Below are 13,749 nucleotides of genomic sequence, written 5' to 3'. Positions count from 1 at the left end.
GACCTTACTTAGTAAGAAGACTACAGAGAGTCCAATGACTTTTTGAAGGTGACATAGTTGATTAGTGGTAGGGACTATACTTAGAGCCACATATCCTGACTCCAGAGACCAGACTCAGAACAGGGGTGATTTCAGGCCCACCTAATTTGCATCAAATTCCAAAGTTGTCCAATATTTGGGGCATGAACTATGGAGAAATAGAAGTAAAAAGAAACAGAGACAGCTTGAACCATGTTAAAGAGAGCATTTATTGATGTGGTTTGTCCAAGAATACTTTAACTTTCATTTTGATGAATTCTGCTTTTACCTGATGAAAATGCCATGCAAACAAAAAGAAAGTATTTTCTGCATAAAACAGAGCCATGTTGATGGAGAGAGTAACAGTTTTCCTAGTGGGGCTGGATGTGACCAGAGGCAGACTGTGGAGTTTGGTATGGGGAGTTTGGGCTGGGGACCCTGAAGGAGAATGAGGTGCTGGTCCCTCTTCAACCCCATCTCATCAAAGCAGCAGGCACATGCAAATGGGAATGACAGCACTCCCAGCTCCTAGGAAGGCAGATAGCTATTGTGCTAACAGCTAACGGACAAGCTGGCTTGAGTTTCCTGCCTTGCCCTTGTCTTCCTTCCATTTGTAAGTGCAGGAACCCTGGAACATTAAATAAGGTGTTATTTCCTACCAATCTTAAGTGCCGCACACACATTTTATTGCTGTGTTATAACCCAAAGAGACCTGTTTATTTCTGTGTTTCACAACTCAAAGAGTCCCTAGACGTCATTTGATCTACCAGTTATTTTTTTTTATTGTGGGGGAATTTAGGCCCAATGTAGGAAAAGGACTTAATGTCTACTACCTGTCAGGGACAGAGGTCTGGACTCAGATCATGTCTCCTGGCCCCCAATCCCTTTAAATAAAACTCTTAATTTTGCCTGTTGTTCCTTGATAGAAGTTACTTTGTTAGAGGTCACTGAATGCAACCTGCCCTGTCTACCTCCCCCATTCCAAAAGGGTCTTAGAAAAACAAGGAGAACAGCAACAACAGTAACGAAAATGTGTATCTGTATCCACACCAAGTAATTTACTTGTATTTTTAAAATGATCTCATAAGAAACTATGAGAATTGTGATGCTTTCAGAGGCCCTAGCTGTCGCCTATATGGAATACATAGGACAGGCAATCTAGACTGGCGCCAGCCGACGATAATATCCAGAGCTTGGAGCATGAACTCATCTACCAAATTTCAAACAGTCTGAGGTTGAACCAAGCAAGTTAATAGTCAGACACTAATGGCTGTGTATCATGCTCTGGCTGCTGCAGACCTGCTGGTTTGAAACCTCCTTGGCCTTGAGGATGGAATAAGGGAGCTTTTATTGGCTGTACTCAGTTGCAGCTAGCATACCGGAACTAACAGGCTAAGCATCCAGGTCTTTTCAATTAGATGGATGGCTGTTCTTCTAGGTTGAAGGGATTTAACATTCTCCTCGTCTTCCTCTCCCCACAGGACACGTGCACATCACAGACTTCAACATTGCTGCCCTGCTGCCCAAGGAAACTCGGATCACCACCGTAGCTGGCACCAAGCCTTACATGGGTGGGTGTGAGCAGCTTCACAAGTGTTTCCCACTTGTCAGAACAGGTCTTGTGTGTCTGATTCTTCTAGGTCGCATTCGCTGAAGGTCAGATCCATAAGGACTTGAACCTAGAGCAGTCAAGCTCCTTTCCAGTTGGCTTTACCCGGAGCGCTACTGATGTATGTGTCTGAAGCGAGGCAGAGGTGTCTGCAGAAAGCTACACAGGGTGATCTGGATTCAGCAGGAATACTGATCAAATTCTGCAAATGCAATCTTATGACCTAATTAGTTGTCTATCCATTTCTGTTAGTCAATGGCTAGTTACCTGTGTATCTGGAAGGGTTTTGACACAATCGTGACCCATTAATAAGCCACACAATGTCTCTAACTATGGAACTTGCATCCCAGTAGGAGAGATACAGAACAAATCAAACAAAAACAATTAGACATAAATTGAGTCATAACACATGACAAGAGTAATAATTTTAGCATTATTTAAATTATACTGCATGCACAAAACAGTGTGGTAAATTTTTCAAGGTATCTTCCCAGTTATGGGATTAGCTCCAATTTTGTTATCACAGTAATCTCATTAGTTAGTTTTTTTAAATAGCTTATGCCTAAGAACTGTTCTTTCATGCACATGCCTTCACTTACAGTGATATATTGAACTGGTTTTTGCCTTGATTAAGAATTTAACAGTGCAGTACTAGGATTCTAAGGGCCCATAAAGTCTAAATTCACTTGTAGCAACAAATCAGTTACAAATCCCATATTCAGTTGACAGAGCTGTCCTCTGCAGAGAAACACTGTTTTAGTAGAACTTGCTGTACCCTGTGTCCACTCTGGGAAATCTAGAGAACTATTTGTCAGGAGACATGTGGGTCTCACAGTAATGAAAAGCATCCCTTTTCCATATTCCCCCTAAAGACGTGAGTTAATTCTCATAATTATCTATTCATTCTTGGGTTGGATGTAATAACAGGATCTCAGCACTCAGATTCGGGTTGCATGTCTGTCTGTCTGCTGGGCTTGCTGTTTCCTGAGTTAACAGACCCTAGTTGTTCATGAGGGTTTGTTGACTGTGGAGACAAGTATTAGCAGTAGGAGACAAAACTTGATGTTTTGTGGGGTGGGGTGTGTGTGTAAAACTTGTGGTCCAGTTTACCATTAGAAAGGAGATTCACATCTGCATGGTCCACTGGAGATGCCAATAGTTGCAGTACAGTCTTACTGCACCAGACTTCCTAAGGGTAGACCCCTGTCATCATCAGGCTTAGAAAGTCATTAGGGCACTGTCTTGTAAGCTGAATTGACAGGCTCTGCCAACCCTGTGGCAGACTCACTGCACTTATGGTAGGAAATCATGGTCCCTTTTATGTGGTCAAACTCAATAGGTGCTTACTAGGAAACACGATATGGAGATGTGTACCACAAATTCTAGTTGGTATTAACAATAAAAACTCAGAGACAGATATTGAGGTTAATGCCTGAAGATCAGAGTGCAAAGCTAGACACAGCCAGTGTGGGGACACACCTTTAATCCCAGCACTCAGGAGACAGGCCAATGGATCTCTGTGAGTTTGAGGCCACCCTGGATTACATGGGAGTGAATCAATCTAAAGGAGAAGCAGAGCTCACATCTTTAATCCTAGCACTAGGGATGTGGAAACAGGAGTGATGTGGCTGGGAAGAGAGAGGAAGATAAGGCAGAAGGAGATAGGAGCTCAGTGTGTACTGAGGTTTGGTGGGGACAAAGGCAGTCTGGAGATTCAATCACTGTGAGGTTTGGTGGGTCGCCCTTTCAGTCTGAGCATTGGTAACAGGTGAGAACTCTCTAGTGGCTGGTCACTTTGCTTTTCTGATTTCAGGCAGAGATGTGTTAGAGCTAGCCCAGTCCTCCATGTCCACACGGAGGTGTGAAATCCAGTCTGGTGAGGAGGGTGACTAAGCTCTGAGAGACTGCTTTCCACAGTCGCCATACTGGGTTTTAAGATATTTGAAGCATTACATTAAAATGTGTTAGGTCTTGATGAGTGATAAACCATCAGTGGGGTGGAAGTGGTGCCAGCCAGTTAACGCCAGATATTAAACAATGAAGGACTACTAGCAGACCACAGGGGAAGAAAATCCCCTCTGCTCTTGAGCATCTCTCCTAATTAGTTAATTTCTTAGAGCTGTTGAAACTGAAGGGATTCAGTAGAGGTTGGGCTGAATCACACAAACAAGATATGGCTAGAGAATTTAATAGAAAACGTCTGAGCTTGAAAAATCAAGGAAAAGAGCAACGCCACTTTCAATTTTTTCCTATCAGTTTTCACTCCCTTTCCTCCATGTGATGGTAGAAGGGGTCACTCTCATGTGAAAGGCCACCACAAGACTGTCTCTGGGGAGAAAAAGCCTTATTTTATGTAACATTTGAACAACCGCAGATTTCACGGTTTTCAATGACCAGTGTGGGGGAATAAATTTCTTTTGTCAATTCTAAAATAATGAACACATCCAATTCAGTCCATTTTTCTCCTGAAACTGATGGCACTCTAGTGATAAAAGGGAATATCCAGGCCGGCTGTTCTGTCCAGTTTATTCCCCAGGTTTCCTGGGCTTCCCCATTATAGGCTATTTTCTTGGTGCCAAATCATAAAGTGTGCATCTGGGGTTTCTAGGGATGGTTTCCAAGGCAACAGAAGTACTGGGAAGACAACTTTCTTTTCTCTCTTGAGTCATTTTAAATATAATATCTGTATAATTTAATTTTTTTCACAGTTGTCATTTCTAGCATCTTCATAGAACAGAACTAGGAAATTGGAATCCAGACACCAGGTCAGACATTGTCCCACTTTCACCTTTTTAAATTTAAATTAGAAACAAGCTTGCTTTACATATCAATAACAGCTCCCTCTCCCTCCCCTCCTCAGCTGCTCCCCACAACCCCCTATCCCACCCCCTTTCTGCTCCCTAGGGAGGGTGAGGCCTTCCATGGGGGATCTTCAAAGTCTGTCATAGCATTTGGAGCTGGGCCTAGACCCTCCCTCCCCATGTGTCTAGACTGAGAGAGTATTCCACTATGTGGGGTGGGCCCCCAAAGTCCATTTGTGTACTAGGGAAAAATACTGATCCACTACCAGAGGCCCCATAGATTAACCAGACCTCCAAACTGACATCCTCGTTCAGGGGATCTGAATCAGTCCTATGCTGGTTTCCTAGCTATCAGTTTTGGTTCCATGAACAACCCCTTGTTCTGTGGGTTTCTCCAACCTGGTCTTGACTCCTTTACTCCTCACTCCTCTCTCTCTATAACTGGATTCCAGGAGTTCAGCTCAGGGTTTATCTGTGGGTGTCTGCTTTTGCTTCCATCGGCTGTTGAATGAAGACTCTAGGATGGCATATAAGGTAGTCATCAGTCTCATTATCAGGGAAGGGCATTTAAGGTAGCCTCTCCACTGTTGCTTAGATTGTTAGATGTGGTCATCCTTGTAGACCCCTGGATATTTTCCTAGTGCCAGATTTCTCTTTAAACTTATAATGGCTCCCTCTATTAGGATATCTCTTTTCTTGATCACCTTTATTCTTTCCCTGACTCAATGTTCCTGCTCCCTCATGTTTTCCTCTCCCCTCGTCTTCTCCTCTTCTCTTTCTCCTAACTCCCTCTCCCCCCCCATGCTCCCAATTTGCTCATGAGATCTTGTCCCTTTCCCCTTCTCTGGGGGACCATGTATGTGTCTCTTAGGGTCCTCCTTGTTTCCTAGCTTCTCTGGTGGTGTGGATTGTAGGCTGGTAATCCTTTGCTCTATGTCTAAAATACATATATGAATGAGTACATACCATATTTGTCTTTTTGTGACTGGGTTACCTCACTCAGGATGATTTTTCTAGTTCCATACATTTGCCTGCAAATTTCAAGATTCCGTTGTTTTTTTTCCACTGAGTAGAACTCCATTGAGTAAATGTACCACGTTTTCTCCATCCATTCTTCAGTTGAGGGACATCTAGGTTGCTTCCAAGTTCTGACTATTGCAAATAATGTTGCTATGATCATGGTTGAACAGATATTCTTGTTGTATGAATGTGCATTTTTGGATATATGCCTAAGAATGAAATTGCTGGATCTTGTGGTAGACTGATTCCCATTTTCCTGAGAAACCTCTATACTGATCTCCAAAGTTGTTGTATGAGTTGGCACTCCCACCAGCAGTGTAGGGGTGTTCCCCTTTGTCCATATCCTCTCCAGCATAAACTGTTATTGGTGTTTTTTTTTATTTTAGCCATTCTGACAGGAGCAAGATGGTATCTCAGAGTTGTTTTGATTTGCATTTCCCTGATAGCTAAGGATGTTGAGCACTTTCTTATGTGTCTCTCAGCCATGCTAGATTCCTCTATTGAGAATTTTCTATTTAGTTCTGTACCCCACGTTTTAATTGGATTATTTGGTGTTTTGGTGACTAGCTTCTTGAGTCAGCCCTCTGTCAGAAGTGGGGATGGTGAACATCTTTTCCCATTCCTTAGGCTGCTGTTTTGTCTTGTTGACTGTGTCCTTTGCCTTACAGAAGCTTCTCAGTTTCAGGAGGTCCCATGTATTAATTGTTGACCTCAGTGTCTGTGCTACTGGTGTTATATTCAAGAAGCTGTCTCTTGTACATGTTTGTTCAAGGGTGCCACCTACTCCCACTTTCTCTTCTAAGAGGTTAATTGTGGCTGGATTTTTGTTGAGGTCTTTGATCCATTTGGACTTAAGTTTTGTACATGGTGATAAATATGGATCTATCTGCAGTCTTCTACATGCCAGTATCCAGTTATGCCAGCACCATTTGTTGAAGATGTTTTGATGTATCCATTGTATATTTTTACATTCTTTGTCAAAAATCAGCTGTTTGTAGGTGTGTGGGTCCATATCGGGGTTTTCAATTGGATTCCGTTGGTCTACCTATTTTTGTGTCAATACCAAGCTGTTTTCAGGACTATAGCTCTATAATAGAGCTTGGAATCAGGGATGGTGATGCCTCCGTAGTTTCCTGTATTGTACAGTGTTGTTTTGGCTATCCTGGGTCTTTTGTTTTTCCATTTAAAGTTGAGAATTGTTCTTTCAAGGTCTGTGAAGAATTGTGCTGGGATTTTGATGGGGATTACATTGAATCTGTAGATTGCTTTTGGCAAGATTGCCATTTTTACTATGTTGATCCTACCTATCCCAGAGCATGGGATATCTTTCCATTTTCTTCTTTAAATTTTTACTTTAAGGACTCAACGTTCTTGTTATACATGTCTTTCACTTGTTTGGTTAACATTACCCTAAGGTATTTTATGTTGTTTGTGGCAATTGTAAAGGGTGATGTTTCTCTGATTTCTTTCTCAGCCCATTTATCATCTGTATATAGTAGGGCTACTGGTTTGTTTTTTTTTAGTTCATCTTTTATCCTGCTACTTTGCTGAAGGTGTTTATCAGCTGTAGAAATTCCCTGGTAGAGTTTTTCAGATTGCTTATGTAAACTATCATATCATCTGTAAATAGTGAAAGTTTAACTTCTTTTCCGATTTGTATCCCCTTGATCTCCTTTTGTTGTCTTATTGCTCTAGCTAGAACTTCAAATACAATATTGAAAAGGTATGGAGAGAGTGGACAGCTTTGTCTTGTTCCTGATTTTAGAGGAATCATGTTGAGTTTCTCTCTATTTAGTTTAATGTTGCCTGTTGGTTTGCTGTATATAGCTTTTATTATGTTTAAATATATTCCTGTTATCCCTGATCTCTCAAAGGCCTTTATCATGAAGGAGTGTTGGATTTTGTCAAAGGATTTTTCAGCATCTAGTGAGATTATCATGTGATTTTTCTTTCTCAGTTTGTTTATATGGGGATTAAATTGATGGATTTTCATATGTTTGAACCATCCATGTATCCCTGGGATAAAGCTTACTTGATCATAGTAGGTGATTTTTCTGATGTGTTCTTGAATTCTATTTGCCAGTACTTTACTGAATATTTTTGCATTCATGTTCATGTGGGATATTGGTCGGTAGATCTCTTTCTTAGTTGTGTCTTTGTGTGGCTTGAGTACCAAGTTTATTGAAGCCTCATAAAAAGAGTTTGGCAATTACCCTTCTGCTTCTATTGTGTAGAATACTTTGAGGAGATTGGTAATAGCTGTTCTTTGAATTTCTGGTATAATTCTGCACTGAAACTGTCTGTACCTGGGCTGTTTTTGGTTGAGAGACCTTTGATGACTGCTTCTATTTCATTAGGCGTTATAGGTCTATTAAATTACTTGTCCTTGATTTAATTTTGGTAGGTGATATCTATTCAGAAAATTGTCCATTTTCTTTAGATTTTCAAATTTCGTAGAGTACAGAGTTTTAAAGTATGACCTGATGATTCTATGGATTTTCTCAGTGTCCATTGCTATGTCTTCCTTTTCATTTCTGATTTTCTTAATTTGTGTGTTCACCCTCTGCCATGGTAAGTTTGTATAAAAGTTTGTCTATCTTATTGTTTTTCTTGAAGAACCAACTCTTTGTTACATTGATTCTTTGTGTTGTTTTCCTAGTTTCAACTTTATTGATTTCAGCCCTCAATTTGATTATTTCATGGCATCTACTCCTCTGGGTGAGTTTGCTTCTTTGTGTTCTAGACCTTTCAGCTGTCCGGTTAATTCTCTAGTGTGACTATTCTCCAGTTTCTTCATGTGGGCGCTTAGTGCTATGAACTTCCCCCGTAGCACAGCTTTCATAGTGCCCCATAAGTTTGGGTATGTTGTGTCTTCATTTTCATTGAATTCTAGGAAGTCTTTCATTTCTTTTTTTATTTCTTCCTTGACCCAGGAATGGTGCTATTGTTCATTGTTCAATTTCCATGGGTCTGTAGCTTTTCTGCAATTTGTGTTGTTGTTGAATTCTAACTTTAAACCATGATGTTCTGATAAGATACAGAGGGTTATTCCATTTTTTGTACCTGCTGAGGTTTGCTATGTTGCCAAGTATGTGGTCAATTTTAGAGATGGTTCCATGTGGCGCTGAAAAGAATGTATATTCTTTTGTGTTTGGAATGAATGTTCTATAGATGTCTGGAAACCCAATTGGGTCATAACTTCTATTAGTTCCTTTGTTTCTTTGTTAAGTTTCTGTCTAATAGTCCTGTCTAGTGATGAGAATGGGTTATTGAAGTCTCTCACTATAAGTGTTTGAGGTTTTATATGTGATTCGAGCTTTAGTAATGTTTCTTTTATGAATATGGGTGCCTTTGTATTTGGGACATAAATGTTCTGAATTGAGACTTCATCTTGATGGATTTCTCCTGTGATGAATATGAATGACCTTCTTCATCTCTTTTGATTGATTTTAGTTTAAAGTCCAATTTGTTAGATATTAGGATTGCTACCCCTGCTTGTTTCTTGGGTCCATTTGATTGGAAAATCTTTTCCCAACCCTTAACCCTGAGGTACTGTCTGTCTTTGAAATTGAGGTATGTTTCTTGTATGCAGCAGCAGGATGAATTATGTTTGCATGTGTCTTTTTATAGGTGAGTTAAGGCCATTAATATTGAGGAATAATAATGACCAATGATTGTTCATTCTTGTTGTATTTGTTTTTGGTATTGGTGTAATTGTGTGTTGATTTCCACTGCCCCCACTTTTTTTGGCTGTTGGTAAAGTGGGATTATCTATTGCCTATGTTTTCTGGGTGTAGTCAACTTCCTTGGGTTGGAGTTTTCCTTCCAGAACTTTCTGTAGGGCTGGATTAGTGGATATGTGTTGTTTAAATCTGATTTTGTCATGGAATATCTTGTTTTCTCCATCTATAGTTATTGAAAGCTTTTCAGGTTATAGTAGTCTGGGCTAGCAACTGTAGTCTCTTATTGTTGGTAGAATATCTGTCCAGGACCTTCTGGCTTTCATAGTTTCCATGGAAAAGTCAGGTGTAATTCTGATAGGTTTGTCTTTATATGTTACTTGACCTTTTTCCTTAACTGCTCTTAATATTCTTTCTTTATTCTGTATATTTGGGGTCTTGATTATTATGTGGCAAAGGGACTTTTTATGGTTCACTCTATTTGATGTTTTGTAGGCTTGTTGTACTCTCATTGGCATGTCTTTCTTTTGGTTGGGAAAGTTTCCTTCCATGATTCTGTTGAATATGTTTTCTGTCCCTTTAAGTTGGGTTTCTTCACCTTCTTCTATATCTATTATTCTTAGGTTTGTTCTTTTCACAGTGTCCCGTATTTCCTGGCTATTTTGTGTTAGAGATTTGTTGGACATTAGATTTTCTTTGGTCAATGAATCTATTTCTCCTAGTGTATCTTCAACATCTGAGATTCTCTCATCCAACTCTTGTATTCTGTTGGTTATGCTTGCATCTGTCGTTCCTGATCATTTACCCAGATTTTCTATTTTCAGCATTCATTCAGCTTGTGTTTTCTTTATTAACTCTATTTCAGTTGTCAGGTCTTGAACTGTTTTCTTTGTGTGTTTTGATTGTTTTTTCTTGGCTTTCTTTTGGTTTGTTTTCCTTCCATTTCTTTAAGGGACTTTTATCATATCCTTCTTGAAGCCTCTATCATGTTTATGAAGTTGTTTTTAAGTTCATTCTCTTCTGCTTCATCTGCATTGGGATGTTCAGGTCTTGCTGGTGTACAGTCCCTAGACTTTGGTTGTGTCATATTGGTTTTTCTGCTGTTGAATGTATTTTTATATTGTCTTCTTCCCATCCCTTCTTCTAGTGGGTACAAGAGGAATCTCTTCCTCTCCTTCCTCTCCTGGTGGTTACAGGTCCAAGGTTTGCTTTCTGTGGGTGCAAGCAGATCCAATACTCTGATGGCTCTCCTCTTCCCATGGGAGGAGGCAGTACTAGTACCAGGGCCTTTGCAATCTCAGGGTGGGCTGAACCACCTGGATGGGTTTCCCAATGCACAGTCCCCAGGCCTCAGGAGGCTCCATGCAGGGCACAAGAAGGTAGGTCAGAAACAGGACCACACTTACCTCATCCCATGGGCTGAGACAGGAGTAGGATGCTGGCAGTCTCTGGGTGGGATGGACTGCCAGGATGGGATCCCCAGTGTGCAATCCCTAGGCCACAGGTGACTCTGGGCAAAGCCCCACTTTCAGCTTATTGATGGGCAATTTCTAGTATTTATCAAACTCTTTATGCAGACAATATGTTAGATACTTTAATCCATTTATTCATTTATTTTTCTCAACCTTACCAATGAGGCTGACTATCCTTATTGTTGACAGCTGGACCCTCAGCAATTTGTCGTGATTTTCGTGGTAAAAATTAGTCATCTTGGTATGAAAATGTTAGACTCAAGTCAAGCTATTTCTGGCTTCAAATACTGAGAGGCATAAGGGGTGAAATACGTGCTGGATCATTCCCACTCATGGTTCTCCAGGAGCTGAACCAGTTTAGTTTGTTCATCTTACTGGTAATGTTTCCCATTGTATTCCAAAAGGAATGTGTCAGTGACATCACAGCCTATGGCTTTACCCACAACTACTTTTGCCTTTGTTTTTTTCTTCTTCTTTTGGGTATGTCTCTTTTCATGAAGAATTATAGGTTGAAGCTTTCTTTTTCCTTTAAAAATATATATATTCATATAATTTAGTAAACTATCTTCTGGTAATTTACTAGCACTCGCTTTACAATGCTGGTATAGAACACTAGCAATTGACTGAGAAAGAAAAAAGGGAGGGAGGGTGGGAGGAAGGAAGGAAGGAAGGAAGGAAGGAAGGGAGGAAGGAAGGAAGGAAGGGCCTAAGAAGACGGAAGTCCATGCTGAAGCAATGGTGAGATGAGAGGCGTGTCCTCCACATGCTCTCACCTCTGTCCTCCTACTCCACCTCACTACTCTAGCCCTCATTCTCCCTCACCACAGAACTGTGTGAGTGTGATCCAGGTCACTTAGAGATCACTAATTAAAGCCTTCTCCTTAAGACAGAGGAGAAGTGTGTTGTGTGTATGCGTGTAAGTATATGAACAAAGAAGTCCACTATGAAAAAGTGCAGAATGCTGACAAGCAAAGAAGAAGGTAAGCTAATTCTTCTACCAATAGATGATTATAGTTTCCAATTGAATGTTTTTCTCTATGTACAAACACATTTACCTTTACATCTTTGGAAGATAGATTAGGCTAAATTTCTCTAATGTGAATACACATTTGATAATGTAAAGGTAACAACAATTGTTAGCCTGTAGGGAGCATTTATGATGTCCCAGGTGCTTTTCTAAGTCTTTAATATTTATTACATCATTAAAACAACTCTGTGAGACAGATTTTACCACTATTTTATTCATACATTAAAAAAATCCAACCCGGAGAGGAAATGACATGATGATAACCACAGAACAAGTGATTGGCAGAGCATGAAATTAAATTCAAATCTAGAAACATCTAGCCTGGAACATTTGGGGTAATGGCAGTGGTAATGATGTAATGACTGACATTTGCTAGCAGGCTGGGTACATTCTGGGAGCAGGCCTTGGATCACTCACTCTGAAAACAATTCTGTAAAGCAATAACTGTTGCTGTTTCCACTTTAGAAGTGAGCAACCTGAATAGGAAGGAAACCAGTCCAGGGAAGGACGAGGAGCATGGTCTAAGCCAGTAGTTCTCAGCCTGTGAGTCCCACCCTCTTTGGGGAGGGGAGTCTAATGACCCTTCCATGAAGGTCATATATAAGATATCCTGTGTATCAGATTTTTATTTAATGATTCATAACAGTAGCAATGGTTGAAGGCTACCACCACATGAGGAACTGTATTAAAAGGTCGCTGCTTTGGGAAGGTTGAGAACCACTGCTCTAAGCTATCTGATGCCCTTGGTTCAAGTCAGTTAACATACCTCTACTGAAAATGGCACCCTCTTCCCTCCGCCTACAGAGCCTGAGTCTTGCCTGGCAACTAACACTGTTCATTTTTCCACGTCAGTGACTAGAAATCTGTATCATGTGCTGTAGAGCAGAGTGCACCACAAGATATGTCTAGTTTCCTCTGTTGTTGAATACTTGGTTCTTTCCCATTTTGGAATATGACTTTATAATAGAAATCTTGTTAGCAGAATCATCCCCATCAGCTGCATTATTTCTTTGTGATGAATCGAACATAAAATAATGTCATCTGCTCTTAGGGATCACTGAGAGTAACTGGGTTTTTGCCAATGTAAAAAGCATTAAGGGGCCAACAAGATGACTCAGCAGGTAAAGCTGCTTACCACCACGCCTAAAGACCTGAGTTAGATCCCTGGAACCCACATAGTAGGAAGACAGAAGTGGTTCCTACAAATTGTCTTCTCACCTTCCCATTCACATCACAGAATGGAATGTGCACATTCGTACACACACACACAATGTCAAAACCAGTAAATATGTGTTGTAATTCATAGCTACATCCATATTTCAAAATGCATTGCACACAGTGAATATATATATATATATATATACATATATATGAGTTTTACTTATTAGCTAGCTAAAATGAACACTGTAAGAAAGAATCCCTGGTTATAGGACACACATGCCAATGTCTCTCCCTGAAGGTTCACATTGATTTCTACTTGTACGAGAAGAACACATGAAATTCCCTGCATCTTCACCTGTGCCCAGTTATCAGGACCACAGCCTACCCAAATGATCAGTAGGAATGGGTCACATTGCAATGTTGAAATCCATCCCTGTGCCTTTTATATATTTCCTGTTTGTAGAATCTGCTCATCTTCTTATTGGGTATGTTTTTCTTCCTACTTTGTACTTTTTGTTGATTATATAAATAATTTCCACCTTTTTGTATCAGAGATATTAAATCTTAGCTCCCAGTGTGTAGTATTTATTGTGGTACCGTACACAAGTTCTGTCTCCTTGATTTGTTAGTTTTGAGATTCAGGTTTTGAGGCAGAGTCTTGCCATGTTGCTCTGGCTGGCCTGGAACTTTCAATGAATTAGATTTTAAACATGCAGCAGTCTCCTTGCTTCACTGAACTTCACGTTAATATGATCAAACTACTCATATTCATGTGGAGGACTGGGACCCATGCCTAACCCATGTGTAGTGTCAGGGTTTCTGTCATGGATGCTATTCTTAGCTAGATCTTCTTATTCCAGATCTTAGATAAGTTTACCTGGTACTTTATTATCATATTCATTTTTTATTTAATATCAATTCTATGCTACTTTCACTGAACACATGTTTAAAAAGGATCTTA

General features: G+C 40.2%; 1 protein-coding gene across 1 annotated transcript in view; it reads left to right on the top strand.

Moving 5' to 3' along the window:
- The window catches only part of Stk32a (serine/threonine kinase 32A), a 118,157-nt gene that overhangs the window by 88,646 nt on the left and 15,762 nt on the right, over positions 1-13,749 (top strand). Inside the window, exon 7 of the mRNA XM_005069172.4 lies at positions 1,500-1,589. Within this exon, the coding sequence (XP_005069229.1) occupies positions 1,500-1,589 (90 nt within the window). The remainder of the gene's footprint in view (positions 1-1,499; positions 1,590-13,749) is intronic.

Source organism: Mesocricetus auratus, unplaced genomic scaffold (assembly GCF_017639785.1).
Source record: "Mesocricetus auratus isolate SY011 unplaced genomic scaffold, BCM_Maur_2.0 Super-Scaffold_6730, whole genome shotgun sequence".
Classification (NCBI taxonomy): domain Eukaryota; kingdom Metazoa; phylum Chordata; class Mammalia; order Rodentia; family Cricetidae; genus Mesocricetus; species Mesocricetus auratus.
Note: the sequence above shows the minus strand (reverse complement) of the source record. Positions and strands in the feature narration are given on the sequence as shown.